This window comes from Geotrypetes seraphini, chromosome 6, assembly GCF_902459505.1.
Source record: "Geotrypetes seraphini chromosome 6, aGeoSer1.1, whole genome shotgun sequence".
NCBI classification, from domain to species: domain Eukaryota; kingdom Metazoa; phylum Chordata; class Amphibia; order Gymnophiona; family Dermophiidae; genus Geotrypetes; species Geotrypetes seraphini.
In genome coordinates this window covers 137,808,185-137,823,661 of record NC_047089.1, presented here as the reverse complement: position 1 = coordinate 137,823,661, position 15,477 = coordinate 137,808,185, and the positions used below count along the sequence as shown (strand labels likewise).

At 40.7% G+C, this 15,477-nt stretch overlaps 1 protein-coding gene across 1 annotated transcript in view; it reads left to right on the top strand.

Moving 5' to 3' along the window:
* The window catches only part of TMEM131 (transmembrane protein 131), a 396,906-nt gene that overhangs the window by 221,402 nt on the left and 160,027 nt on the right, over positions 1–15,477 (top strand). Inside the window, 4 exon segments of the mRNA XM_033949394.1 lie at positions 2,048–2,134; positions 8,211–8,363; positions 8,472–8,547; positions 8,648–8,765. Coding sequence (XP_033805285.1) covers positions 2,048–2,134; positions 8,211–8,363; positions 8,472–8,547; positions 8,648–8,765 — 434 coding nt within the window.

The window sequence follows — 15,477 nt, the reverse complement described above, 5'->3', positions numbered from 1 at the left end:
AATGTGTTGGTTTTGAGTTTTTTTATCCTTGTTTTCCTCCTCTAAATCTAGTCCTTTTTCAATTTCCAGCAGACTTCTCTCCTTCGGAAACTCAGCCCTTCTGCAATTCAATGCCATTGAACCAATACCTCTTCAGCAGAGGGACCAGGGGTTCTACTTCCAAGTACTTCCTCATACTGAAGAAGATGAGAGGTTTGTGACCAAGTCACGACCTCTGAGCTCTCAACAAATATTTAGTCAGGGAGAAATTCTGCATGCTCTCCCTGGAACCCTATATCTCCTTCTAGAGAGGAACAATTGGCTTTGTTTTCTCGATCTCAAAGAAGCTTACATACATATTCCCATTCGTGCAACCCACAGACAATATCTTCACTTTCAAATAGATTAGTATCACCTCCAATACAGGGTACTGCCTTTGGCCTAGTGTCAGCACCCTGGTGAAGTGGTGTGCCACATTGGACTGTAAATACGCCTTAGCTTACTATTTGGATCGAACAAAGCCTCACAGAACTACTACCCAGCTCTTCCTCTCTTTTGATCCCAACAGATTTGGAGCTCTTTTTACTAAGAGAAGTATCTCTGCATGGTTAGCAGACTGCATCTCATTTTGCTATGCTCAGGCTGGGTTGCTACTGGAAGGTAGTGTCACAGCACATAAAGTTAGAGCAGTGCCAACTTTGGTAGCTTATCTCCGTTCCACTCCCATTAAGGATATTTGTAAAGAAGCATCCTTGTCATCAATGCACACTTTCACATCCCATTATTGTCTGGAGACTCATTCCAGATGATATAGTCGATTCGAACAATTTGTTTATTATCAATTGTTATACCACATGCACCACATTACAGACCTCAGCGGTTTACATTCTAAATTATATCAAGTACTGACCTCAGTGGTTTACATTCTAAATCATGTTAACTACAGACCTCCGTGGTTTACATTCCAAGTTACAGTTCTATGAAGTTTATTTTCTACTTAGATACCAACTACCCTCCATCACTTACATATTAGCTAGGGAGTCCCACATGTAAGAATATGCTGCCTGCTTGTCCTGGGATGCACAGTTACTTACCTGTAACAGGTGTTATCCAGGGACAACAGGAAGATATTCTTATAACCCTCCCAACTCCCCTAGTTGGCTTCTTAGCTTGTTTATGGAACTGATGGTCTCGCGACCCGATGTCAGGCGGAAAGGCACTCACACATGTGCAGTACAGGTGGTCTTGAGATTTCTCTAAGAAGTTAGTGACAGTGCACTTTTGCACTGTCTGTACCAGGCTCCATGGGTGATGTCACCCACATGTGAGAATATCTGTTTGCTGTCCCTGGATAATACCTGTTATAGGTAAGTAATTATGCTCTCTCTAATATGTGTAGTAAAAATAGATGTAAAACTGAACACTAGTGGTAGTGTTTTCCAGGCAAGCATTGTAAACTAACAGAAATAACTGCGGTGTCATTGGAAAGAAGTGTGTCATAGAGGACAGTTTTAGAGTTCAAAATGTAGAAAGCCAGCTATTTAAAATCTACAGTCAAAAACATATGCCTGTTGTGTATCTCTGGGAGATCTCATCATAAAAGCAGCTCCTAAATTTCTATAATTAAAGCATACAAAGCCCTTCTGCAACTCAATGCCATCGAACCAGTACCTCTTCAGCAGAAGGCATTCTCAGAGATGAAGCTGGTTTGCATAACCTGGTGGATATGTATATTTATGCCTGCATTGGAACAGATGAAAATATACAAGTTTGCTTGTTACTGCTGGTTGCACGTATAAGAAGTGATTTTAGAATAAGCTATCTAGTCTACAGAAAACTACAGTCTGCCCATGCACAAAGAGATGTTATACCACTGTAGTCATAGAATACGGTCAAATTTAGCTTAATAATGATAGCAGAGGCTTCAGCTTTAGTCATTTTTGCCAGCTGAAGGAAAATGACAAAGTACAAGTTGTAAGGAGACAGGAAATTTCATCATAGCCTGAATTACAACATATAAGTCTAAAATGAATGCTTTTGATGACTCCTTTTTTTATTGTTTTTTCAGATATTAACAATTCCTGTGAAAGCAGTTGTTGCTGTGGGCTCCTTATTGTGTACTCCAAAACACATTGTTCTTCCTCCTTCCTTTCCGGTAAGATAGTTAGGTCTGTTTTAACTAGTTTGTACTTTGAGGAGTACAACAGAATGGTTCTCTCAAACGTATTATAATGTTATCTCAAAGGTAATATCTCCTATTCAGAATAATCAATCCATTCTTTTATCAACTTTTTTTCTTGACCATGTTAATTTTTTGCAGGTACTACATGCTAATGGGAACATTAGCACATAACCTGCAAATAAAAAAAAGAAGAAAGAAAAAGCCCTAAAAAGTGCCATGTTAAATCTGGGCTTAGTGCACGGGGAAAGTCCCTTGTTAAAATGCATAAAGTCCAGATTTTATTGCCCTTTACTAAAAGGGCCCCCTAAGGGGGAGGACTTTCAACAGAGCTTTAGTGCTCTGGAGATGAGGATTGTGAATTAAATTTCAAAATGAGCTTCCCTTTGACTTCAACTACTTGTGATCATTTTTTCCCTTTTTTGCTTGGTAAGGGGAGGGCGCATGTGCTATTTTGAGGAATGCTTGGGTATGGGAGTGACTACCTCTAAAATGTTGTGATGAATGGTTCAAGCAATCTGAAGTACTCTGTTAAGATAGCAATATTTTACCAACATAGGCTCTCAGTGATCTGCATGCCCAAGATTACAAGATCAAGATATGGATTAAAAACCCAGTCTTGACTATTTTCTTTTAATATAAGAGCCAGCCTCAGGTCATTACAGTTTTATTTACTGAGGCTGTTTTCCTACTGTCTCTCTATGCAGAAGTGCTTAGTAACTCGGGCACTAAACGTCTGTCAATGCTGTGCAGTGGCATATTATCAGACCTTCTCCCAACCCCCAAATCATTCCATAAACAGCGCAAGAGCTTCCTCCGGATATGGTCTACCTTTCTCACTCCTCTCTCTTCACCTGGTCTGCACCCTTAGTCTTTGGGCAAGATCTCTGTACATTTTTTGGTGCCCATCAGAAGCCACTCAGTTCATGATGTATCCAAATATCTTAAGTATGCTATAAGAGCCATGTTTGTATCTTTAACTGTCCAAAACAGAGAGAAGAAAAACAAACACTCCTAAAAAAAAAAACAACAATGGATGCCAAAACCAGCAGGAATGATTACAACAGATGAATCAAGATTGAATATCATTGACTTTATTGCAGTAATAGAAAAGTGGAACTGTAATGAAATCACACTTGATTGAAGATGGACCCAACACGGACCACGTTTGGCTAATAAGCCTTCCTCAGAAGTTCTATTTTGAAATAATCAGCAGTCAATAATAACAAAACAATCTAAATGCCAATTTTTCGTTCACTGTAATGAACAGAGCTGTTACCATTTATTTCAGCCCAATCAGGTCACTGAACACTTTCACATGGTGGCTGGCACAAAGCCAAGTTCAAAAACACTGCTCATCACAATGGATGAAAAATTACAATTTAGAAAGTTTTGTTTTCAATTGCTGATTGATTGTTTCACAGTAGGACTTCTAAGGAACACTTAGTGGCAGAAACGTGGCCTGTATTGGGTCCATCTTCAATCAAGTGTGATTTCATTACAGTGCCGTCTTTTTCATTACTGAAATAGTCATGTTCATATTCTTCTCTGAGTACAAGCAGGCATAATATTCTCATGTGGCTGATGTTATCCATGGAACCACTGTACTGAGTGTGTACTGCATGGATAGGGAACTCCGGTCCTCGAGAGCCATATTCCAGTCGAGTTTTCAGGATTTCCCAAATGAACATGCATTGAAAGCAGTGCATCCAAATAGATCTCATGCATATTCATTGGGGAAATCCTGAAAACCCGAGCGGCTCTCGAGGACCGGAGTTCCCTACCCCTGGTGTACTGGTACCTTCCTGCCTGACATTGGCTTGCGAGACCTGTAATAGTATTCCGCGGAGCTGAGAAGCTGAGTTCTCAAGTTCTCTCCAAGCATGTCAAATTTTGATCTTTTTTGTGCCTTCTCTTCAGTATTTTTCTTCATTTTGTCAAATTTTGATTTCTATCATCTTCCTTCATTTTTAGTTAAAATTTCATTTTTCCCCAAACTTCGGGTTTACAGGCCTTCAAGCTCTTTTCAGCCCATTTTCTCTCTGGGAGCGTTGACTCTTCTTTGGATTGACATCTGCTTAACCTCCCTGGGTCACTACGCCCTTTGACTTTGCATCTGCAGTTTTTCCATCTTTATTTCCAAGTCACCTAGCAACTTCAAATGGTGCATTTGATGCAATAGGACAATTTCAGGCATGGTATGTATGTACAGTGCCTAGGTCCTGACCATCGGGATATTTCATGCACATTCTGATCTCATATGCAGAAGAGATCGCTTAAAGCCAGGAAATTGCAGTATGAGAAACTTTTTGGTACAACGTCAGGACATCTAGCACGACTGGAGACTCCAACCCCAACTAGTATCGACACTGGCGCACCAACCACGTCGACGATGTACTCTTCTTCATCTTCAGTGGTACTGCCATCTGCTAGCTATTCAACATAAACATGTCTCGGACATCTTCTCCATCGATGCAGTCCAAGTGTCACTGCACCAATGGTGGTTACCATCTTATCATTTGATGTCTCCTCAGAGGCTGATCTCGGGCAGTGAGCTCCCCAATGCCTCGACACCCAAATCAACAAGTGCCTAATGTACCCTTGTCAATATCAGTACTAGCACCATTGTTGCAAAAGCTATCCAGGCATTGATCTCGGATGCCTCAATATTGAGCTTCCACGTCAAAAATGTGCTCGACAAATGCATTGTCATCTAGGGAGTGAAGTACACCAACTTCTCCTCGACCATTCTTCATCATACTCTCGACACTCCACTACCAGAAGAGCTGACATTGAGTTCTCTGACTGATTTGTCATCACGCTCTTCCAGTGAATACCCAGAGTTTTCTGCTGATGATCCTATGGGATGCCTTCAGATCCTCCTTCATCTCCTCCTCAGTGTAGGTCCTCACCTGAAAGGCTGTCCTATACCAATTTTATTAGACAGATGCTCAAACACTGACTATTAGCATAGAGTCTGAAGAGGAGCATTGGGCAGAGTTCATGGAAGTCTTGGACAATGAACAGTGTTATGTTAATCAGGTTTTCTATTCCACCTTTACCTATTCAGCTCAAGGTTGGATTGCATTACAAGAGGTTGGGTCAATTACCCAGGAAGTTACAATGGACAGATTGACGTGGACCTTCAATAAGGTTGCTAGTACAGGTAGATCAGTATAACTATTAATACAGTTAAGTCATAATTTCAACTATATAGCTACAAGTACAAGTAGGTCATTGTTTTGTCCCAGGAGTTGCATTAGACAGTTTAGGAATGTGCTTTTACAATTACCGCTTCAGTTACTTCAGGGTTGACTCCTTGTCTTGGTACACAAGCTTTTAGAAGTTTTCTGAACCTGAGGTACGAAGTCTGACAATTAAGTTCATGAACTTGCCACTAACACAAAAAAACTATTCCAACTTGTTAATGATGTGTTTAATGTGGCTAAAAATACACAACCATCTCAAATGTTACTGCCTACTTCCAATGACTTAGCAAATTTCTTTAGCTCTAAGGTTATGGGTTTACAATCTTCTTGTTCACCTTGCCCGAAGAATATAGACTTCTTTACAACTAAGAGTCAGAATGAATTTAAGGTGGACCGTTTATGAAAGCCCAGATTGGTCAGACTTTTCTAAACTATTCATAGATACTCTAAATCTCATTGTATTTTAGATTCTTGCCCTACAAATCTTATGGCTAATGCACCTTCAAGCTTTAAGCTGAAATTGTTTGAATGGCTATCAGACTTTCTAGAGAAGGGAAAGTTTCCTTTAGAGGAAGGTAATATAGTTAATACACCATTAATCAAAAATATTAAAGATTCACCCTCTTTACCATCAAATTATAAACCGGTGGCGTCTATTCCTTTCTTGTAAAGATCATGGAGGGACTGGTCCAACTTCAACTAGCTAAGTACACGAATCTCAGTCAGGTTTTAGATCTAATTTTAGTATTGGCTACACTACAAGATTATCTTAATAGTTTATTAAGTAAGGGAACTGCTTCATTGATTTGAGTAGTACGTTCGATCTGGTGGATCATTTTAAATTACTTTTGGACACACTAGGAATTCAAGGGAAGGTTCTTTTATGGTTCAAAGGGTTCCTTGAATCAAATTCATACCAAGTCAAATTTAACAACTTATTATCTAACACTTGGAAGAACCCTTGTGGAATTCCTCAGGGTTCTCCACTTTCTCCTACATTGTTTGATGCTTATCTTTCCTCCTTGGGTTATATAGTAAGTGATTTGGGGGTGAAATTGTTTAGCTACACAATTATCATCCCATGCAATACAGTCCTATCCAATAGTACCCAAATTATTGAGTCTGTGTTGAATCTAATGGATTTTTGAATGCAGGAAATTGAAATTGAATCAAGAAAAACCCAAATTCTTTTTTGCATCCTCACAAAAGACTTGTATTGAACCATCAATTAAGATTAATTTATTATCCTATACTATCTGTTCTACAATTAAAATATTAGGCGTAGTTTTTGATCGACATCTGACCATGAAGAATCAGATTGATGCCGTGATTTGCAAGGGATACTATACTTTGTAGAAATTACGTGTTATAAGACCATATTTTGAAATTTCTGTTTTTAAAATTTTTGTGCAATCTTTACTGTTTTCTTGACTACTGCAATATTATCTGTTTGTCAAGTACCAAGAAAAATATGACCAAACTCAAACTGATACAGAATACTGTGATCAGATTAATTTATGGTCTGAAAAACAAGACCATGTGACTCCACTTTATTGTGAGCTGCATTGGCTCCCAGTGGAGGCATGAGTTGTTTTCAAATTAGGATGTCTGTGCTATAAAGTTGCTTTTGGATTACCTCCATCATATCTAGTTGATACATTTCTTATAGCACCTTACAAGAATAGTAGAAAGTCACATGCTTTGTTCTTTTTCCATCGGCTAAGGATGTAAAAGTAAGAAATATCTTGACCATACGCTGGCCTATTAAGCAGCACATTATGATAAAGATCTTCGGCATTTAATACGTACATCTTTCTTATGTACAATTTAGAAAACAACTGAAAACGTTTATTTTTTCAAAATTTCTGCTATTTTTAGTGGGCTAAATGTGTATATTGTAAGTATTGTTATGTATGTTGTCCTCTGAACCATTGTGAATATTTTACATTGTAAACCGCTTAGTTATAGGCAGCCAAGAAATTTTAGAAATAATAAATAAATAAATTCTCACAATCTGCCCACCTCCCCTAGTTTGCTTCTTAGCTGTCTTACTGAACTGCATGTCTCTCAAGCTGATATTGGGCGTGACGGTGCAAGTGCGGTATGGACAGTCCTTAAATTTAAAGTGACAGTACACTTTTGATTGTCCATACCAGGGTTCTGTGGATAACATCACCTACATGTCTGCTACATGTGAGTAACTTTACTATCCTGGCCCATCTGCTGTGATCATTCCTGTATTGTAACTGTGCTACAGGAACCATGTTTGTGTGCAATTTACTTCAACTATCAGAAGATAAAACAATCCTACTGTCACTTCCTCCTGAGGCTTCTTTCCCCCTAGACCTCAGAGCAGAGATCCCTGATCCACCAAAGTGGCCCTCTCTTCAGTATCTATCTCTCCATGGATCTTGAGCTGCTTTCTTCTAGTTGTCTGTACTTTATTGTGCTGTATGTACCTTGTAGAGTTTCATAATTTTTCACTGCATTATTAGCAGTAATAAGTATTCTAGAGTTTCTGTAGAAATCAAAGGAGAAGACTAGAGGGTCTCGATGCTATTGAATAGCACAAAAGAAGAGAAATACTCTTAAGGGGAGGCAGTTTAGGAAAATGTTGAGGCACTAACATTGCAGAATAGAGCATCTCAGAAACCTGCTCTACTTGTTGAAATAAATATTTCTTCATGGTCTTTTAAAAATCTTGTCTCACAAATTCAGATGTAATATTTGGTTCTTATCATTTCATTCAGGTGTAGATAGTACTCGCAGGTCTAAACTATTTTGAAATATGTGCTGTAAATGAATATAATATACTTTTATGTATATTCTTTTTCTTTGTTCAGGGGAAAATAGTTCATCATAGTTTAAATATTATGAGTTCCTTCTCACAGAAGGTAAAAATACAACATATACGCTCGCTCTCAGAAGACATACGGTTTTATTACAAACGTTTAAGGAGCAATAAAGAAGACTTGGAGCCTGGGAAGAAATCAAAAGTATGACAGATTTGCTATATTGAAATTTAATTTAAAATGTATTAATTTTTGATTTATATAGTATTTGAGCTTTTTAAAAAAAAATTATTCTCTTATTTGCCTTTATAGTTAGCAAATATATATTTTGATGCTGCTTTACAATGTGGAGATCATTGCTACGCTGGTCTTCCATTTTTATCTAAATGTAAGTATAATTTACTATTACTGAAGAAATTTTGTAGTCTGTTTATGCCCAGTCTTAGTTATGCAGGTATTATAGTTGTAATAAAATTGTTTCTTTTCAGATGAGCCCAAGATGCAGCATAGTTTAACAATGCAAGAAGATGTTTGGGACTCTGATTGGGATTTGCATGAGAACCTGTTCAGAAAGTGGATGGAAATCAGAGAAAATTCTGATCATCTGTAAGTTTGTAGTCTAGTGCCTTATAAAATACATGACTCATTGTACTGTATAGTACCAGATATGCTTGTGCTTTTGTAATTTGTACTTACCATACCTATTTATCGCATAATTCTGCACCTTTGACTGCTAGAAAGTATTGTTTTAGGCAAGCTAACTATTTATTTATTTAATTTGTTTTCTATCCCACTCTCCCCAAAGAGCTCAGAACGGGTTACAGGTTAACATATATAATGTACAGTTTACAACTTCAGCACAAAAAAATGTAACCCTATGGACACTGCAGTCGCCAGTAGGTCCAATATAATATACAGTCTATAGTCGGCTAACTGTTATCCTCGGGGCAAGTGTTTGACTTTGAAGAAATGAAAACCTCTTACCAATACTATAAATAAACGGACATCAGTATGAGCTCTCGAAGTTTACAATTTGCCATAGTTACAGTACAAGTTTTTTTTTGATACATGTTTTTATCCTAACTCGACACATACTAAGAATCTAATACCAATATACATGATATACAGCTTATAGGTTAAATTTGCCATAGTTACAGGGTATTCCCTATTCAGAACAGGGCAAAGATTTTTCAATACAATTTTTTATCCTAATTTGCCCATTGGTCATGGGCAGGGGCGTTAGATGAAGAGGTATGTTTTTATTGCTTTTCTAAAGTTGAAGAGTCCTTCAAGGGATCTGATCTTTGGGGGAAGTTGATTTCAGTGGCTTGGTATGAAGTGGGAGGAGGAACTTTGGTGGTTTGCAGTTGAAGGACACGATCAGAGGGTGTTTTGAGGGTATTTCATTCTAGGAGTAGAGGGACTTGTTTGGCACATACGGAGGATCTTTGGATGTCATGTAGCCTGGCGCCATGCTGTGCAAGGATTTGAATACTAGCATCAGGCCCTTGAAGACACAACGTTTGGCTAAGTGAGCTGATGATAGAGCCTGGGAGACAGGGTTGCGGGCATGGCGGTTTTTTAGAAGTCTGATTGCTGCATTTTGTACATGCTAGAGATGTTGTATGTTCTTCACTGTGAGACCGCTAAATAGCATGTTGCAGTAGTCCATGCAGGAAAGGACTAAGGCATAGAGTAGTTGGGTGATTCTCCAGCAAAACAGGATAATGTCATTTGATGGCACCAATATGGAGTAGCTTTCTGAACTCAAATTCTAGTGCAGCAGACACATTATTCCTGAACCTGTGTGTAGTCCATCTGTTACCACAAGAATTCTTGTAGAAAGCCTCATTAGCATTATTTTGCTCCACCTCCCATCTCTCTGGGCTGTCTTTCAATCAGTTGTATCTCTACGGCTGAGGGGAGATATGATTGAAGCCTACAAAATCCTGAGTGGTGTAGATCGGGTACAAGTGGATCGATTTTTCACTCTGACAAAAACTGCAAAGTCTAGGGGACACTCGATGAAGTTACAGGGAAATACTTTTAAAACCAATAGGAGGAGAAAATTAAGCTCTGGAACACGTTGCCAGAGGTTGTGGTAAAAGCAGATAGCATAGCTGATTTTAAGAAAGAGTTGGACAATTTCCTGGAGGAAAAGTCCATAATCTGTTATTGAGAAAGATCGGTAGCAAGGAGTGTTGTTACTCTTTGGGTTTTTGCCAGGTACTAGTGACCTGGATTAGCCACTGTGAGAACGGGCTACTGAGCTTGCTTGACCATTGGTCTGACCCAGTAAGGCTATTATTATGTTCTTATGTACAAGCAAGATAGTACATAAGAACTTGTGTTTACTTTTCCTTTAATTTCAGTTTTTGCTTACCATTTGCAAGGCATTTTGGTGATGCAGAGGATCTTAATCTGGGGACATCTCTGGCTGCGAGTGAGCCCAGACTCTGAGGTCAGAGGTCTGTATTCAAGGGACAGACTGCCTTGCATTGCACTAGAGCAGTGTCTCGCAAAATTTTTCGAGCCAGGGCACAGTAAACCTAATGTCCCCAGCTTGAGACACCCAGAAGGGCGCTGGCATCGGCATGATGACGTCATGCGCATGCATGACATCAGCGCGCCGCCGTCAGCGCATCCACAAAGACCCTTCAAATGGGCCTTGCGCTGGAGAGAAAAGGTGCCGGCGTCGGGAGATTGTTTACAGTCATCCTATGCCAGCACCTCTCCTCTTCCCCAGTGTACCGTGGCACACCAGAAATCTCAGGAGGCACACAGTTTGCGATACACTGCACTAGAGAATGACAAGGAGCCAAATTTGTCCCCATCCCCGCAGGAACCCAATTTCCCTGTCCTGTCATTGCGGGTTTTGTCGCTGCTCCATTACTAGAAGCTCTGCCTTAACTGCACAAGCCTCGAACACTTAGGATTTTAAAGTGTTTGAGACTTGTTCAGATGAGGACAGAGCTTGCAGGGAAGGGTCAGGAAAAGAACTCGCTGGGATAGTATGGGGAAAATGTGTTCCTGCGGGGATGGGAAAAAATTTGTTCCCGTATCATTCTCTACATTGCACTTACTTGGGCAACCTGCACTAACAATGTGGGAGCTCAGGGACTGGTCCCTTGGGAGCAAGGTTCACCCCAAGTTCTGTCCACAGTGAGCTTGAACGCAAGCTATGTGGGTCCATGGTAGGTTTTCCAGGATTGGAGCAGACTGCATTTCTTCCCTCAGACTGTGAGCGAGGTTCCGATGAGAGTTGAGGTCTCTGGCCAATCGTTGGGCCCAAGAGGCAGTCTGAAGAGACAAGCAGTCTGAATTCCAGGCTTGTTTGAAGCAGAGGTTCTCTCTGTAAGCTGTCTGCATCTTCACCACAAGCAGCCCCAGCACACAGAATGGCAGTGAGTAATAGGCTGACAGCCTTTAAAACAAAATCGGAGGGGGAGTCTTTAAAAGTGTTTTTGAGGGGGTTTTGGGGTTCTCCACCTCTAAAATCCCCAAATTGCTAGTTTTTTGGTCCATAATGTAGCTCCCACAGGCTGTTTTTGGAGCTAAAATCGCTGCTGCAGTGGCCATTCTTGCATTTCCTGATTTGAAAATAATTAATAATAATAATAATAATAATTTTATTTCTTTTATACCGCCAAAGCCATAGTAGTTCGAGGCGTTTTACAACGAAGAAGGGCTGGACAATCAACGAAAATGGTACAATGGTACAATCAGAGAAAATAGGTGCCAGAGAAAATGGTACAAACAGAGAAAATAGGAACAATCAACGAAAATGGTGCAATCAGCGGAAATGGTACAAACAGAGAAAAATAGGAACAATCAGCGAAAATGGTACAATCAGCGAAAATGGTGCGATCAGAGAAAATAGGTACAATCAGAGCAAAAAGGTACCGTGAAGAAGGTCGAGACAATCTGAGTAAAGGTTCAGTCCAAGAATGTAGATATAACAAAGGTTTACAGTGGATGTAGGCATATAGGTAAAAAAAAAAAAAAAAAGAACAGAGCAGATGAAGATGCCGTTTAATGGGAAGCAGTATAATTGGAAGCAGTTTAATGGGAAGCAGGACATGGTGAGATAAGAGGGGCCATGGGTAGGGCATAAAGGTCTTGGGTTGTAAATCGGGTGAATAGATTAGTTTTTAGTAGTTTCCTGAAGTTTAGGTAGGATGAAGCGCGTGAGATAATGTGGGCCAGCCAGTTATTGAGTTGACCTGCTTGGAAGGCAAGAGTTCTATTTAGGTATCTTATGTAACGGCAGGCCTTAAGAGTAGGATAGCTAAACAGTTGGGTTCTGCATGTGTGTTTAGATGGGCGGTCTAGGATAAAATGGGGTACCAAGTAAAGGGGGGCCGAGCCAAGGATGGATTTGAAACAGAAACAGGCGAACTTGAATTGCATTCTTGCTTCCAAGGGTAGCCAGTGATGTTTGTGGTAGTAGGGAGTTAAGTGTTCCCATTTTTTTAGTCCGAAGATCAGTCGGATTGCCGTGTTTTGGATGATTCACAATCTTTGTGTAGTTTTTTTGAAAGATCCCAGGTAGATGATGTTGCAGTAGTCGAGTAGACTTAAGATGGAGGATTGCACAAGTAAGCGGAATGAGGGAGCGTCGAAGTATTTTCCGATGGATCTTAGCTTCCATAAGATGGAGAAACCTTTTCTGACCAGAAGGTCGGTGTGAGTTTCGAAGATAAGGTTGCGGTCGAGAGTCACTCCTAGAATTTTTAAGGAGTTTGTTATGGGAAAGACTGGTCCATTTAGGGAGATTGAGGGGTCTTTGATTTTGTCGTTTGGACTTGCCAGGCAGAATTTGGTTTTATCTGAGTTGAGTTTCAGTTTGAAATCGGCCATCCAAAGTTCGATTTGCATTAAGATTGAAGCTAGGTGGTTATTTATCTCGGGGGTTATGTTGGTTAGGGGAAAGACTAAGGTGATGTCATCAGCGTAGATGTAGAATTTGATCTTCAAGCTTAGCAGTAGATTACCCAGAGTGACCAGGTAGATGTTGAATAGCGTGGGGGACAAAGGGGGGGGGCCCTGTGGGACTCCTCAGGTGTTGGCCCAGCTGGCGGAATGGGAGTTATCACTGTAAACTTGGGAAGAGCGTTTACCTAGGAAACCCTGGAACCATTTTAACACGTTGCCTGAGATACCGATAGACTCCAAGCAGTCCAGAAGAATGGCATGATCGACCAAGTCGAAGGCGCTACTAAGATCGAATTGCAGGACTAGTGCACGTGTGCCTTGGCTGAACAGGTTATGAAAAGCGATGACAGTTTCAGTGCTGTGTCCAGAGCGGAAACCTGACTGGTTATCGTTTAGAATGTTGAATTTGTCCAGGTAGGTTGTTAAATCTTGGTTGACCAGACCTTCCATCAACTTTATGTAAAGAAGGGTATGTTCGCAATGGGTCTGTAGTTGGATATAAGGGAGATGGGATCTTTGGGGTTTTTTTACAATTGGATTGATAAGTATCTGGCCTCTTTCTGCCTCAAAACGTCTTGATTTTGTACAAAAACAGGTGTGATGAACTCCTTAGGCCAAGATACCTTAAATTCATGCCAGATTTGTGCTAGATGGTCGACTGAAGGCCCTCCGTGTCCCATGTGCCATGCGGTATATGAGAAGGGGTGGGAGCCATTGACTTAGCCTCCTCTAGTTCCTTGAGGGGTATTAGTGCCTAGATGGTACAAGAGCCTGCATTTGTTCTGATTCAGCAGGAACTTGTCCAATCTTGTCTTGAATCCCTGGAGGGTGTTTTCCCTTATGACAGACTCCAGAAGAGCATTCTAATTCTCTACCACTCTCTGGGTGAAGAAGAACTTCCTTACGTTTGTATGGAATCTATCCCCTTTTAACTTTAGAGAGTGCCCTCTCGTTCTCTCTAAACTTGGAAAGGGTGAACAACCTATCTTTATCTACTAAGTCTATTCCCTTCATTATCTTGAATGTTTCGATCGTGTCTCCTCTCAGTCTCCTCTTTTCAAGGGAGAAGAGGCCCAGTTTCTCTAAACTCTCACTGTACGGCAACTCCTCCAACCCCTTAACCATTTTAGTCGCTCTTCTCTGGACCCTTTCGAGTAGTACCGTGTTCTTCTTCATGTACGATGACCAGTGCTGGACGCAGTATTCCAGGTGAGGGCATACCATGGCCTGATACAGTGGCGTGATAATCTTCTCCGATCTGTTCGTAATCCCCTTTTTAATCATTCCTAGCATTCTGTTCGCCCTTTTCGCCGCCACCGCTCATTGCGCGGATGGGTTCATAGAAACATAGAAGATGACGGCAGAAAAGGGCTACAGCCCATCAAGTCTGCCCACTCTGCTTACCCACCCCCTGTCTATGCCCTAATGACCCAATTTTCCTTATCTTGACCCTCGTAGGGATCCCACATGGGTATCCCATTTATTCTTAAAGTCTGGCATGCTGTGTGCCTCAATCACCTTCACTGGAAGCTTGTTCCAATGATCAACCACTCTCTCTGTGAAGAAATACTTTCTGGTGTCGCCATGAAATTTTCCGCCCCTGAGTTTGAGCGGGTGCCCTCTTGTGGCCGAGGGTCCCTTGAGAAAGAAAATATCATCTTCCACTTCGACACGTCCCGTGAGGTACTTAAATGTTTCGATCATGTCTCCCCTCTCCCTACGTTCCTCGAGAGTGTAGAGCTGCAATTTGTTCAGTCTCTCTTCGTACAAGAGACCCTTGAGCCCCGAGATCATCCTGGTGGCCATCCGCTGAACCGATTCAATTCTGCGCACATCTTTACTGTAATGTGGCCTCCAGAATTGCACACAGTACTCCAGATGAGATCTCACCATGGCCCTGTACAACGGCATTATGACTTCAGGCTTTCGGCTGACGAAACTTCTATTGATACAACCCAATATCTGCCTTGCCTTAGATGAAGCCTTCTCCACTTGATTGGCAGTTTTCATGTCTGCACTGATGATTTGTGGTGGGCACTAGAACATCAATTCATCTATTGGAAAACTAAATAAGCCAGATTATTACACAGATCAGTCCTGCACAGTCAGTCAATTCTAACAGAAAACCATGTCTTTAACTCATGCAGAAAACAAATAGACCTTCACCCTTATAGAATAAGCAATCACAAACTAAAACTAGAAATATGTTGACCAAAATTAACCGGAAGTCACACTCTGCATATAGTGTTTATTAGGTTCTTAATATATTACCTTGCAGGGCAAGAATCAGTGTGGAAAAATCATAAAAGAAATGAACTACAGGACCATTCAGTCCTAATGCCCAAAGGGGAGGGGATGAGGCAGAAAAAAAATGCTGAGTTGA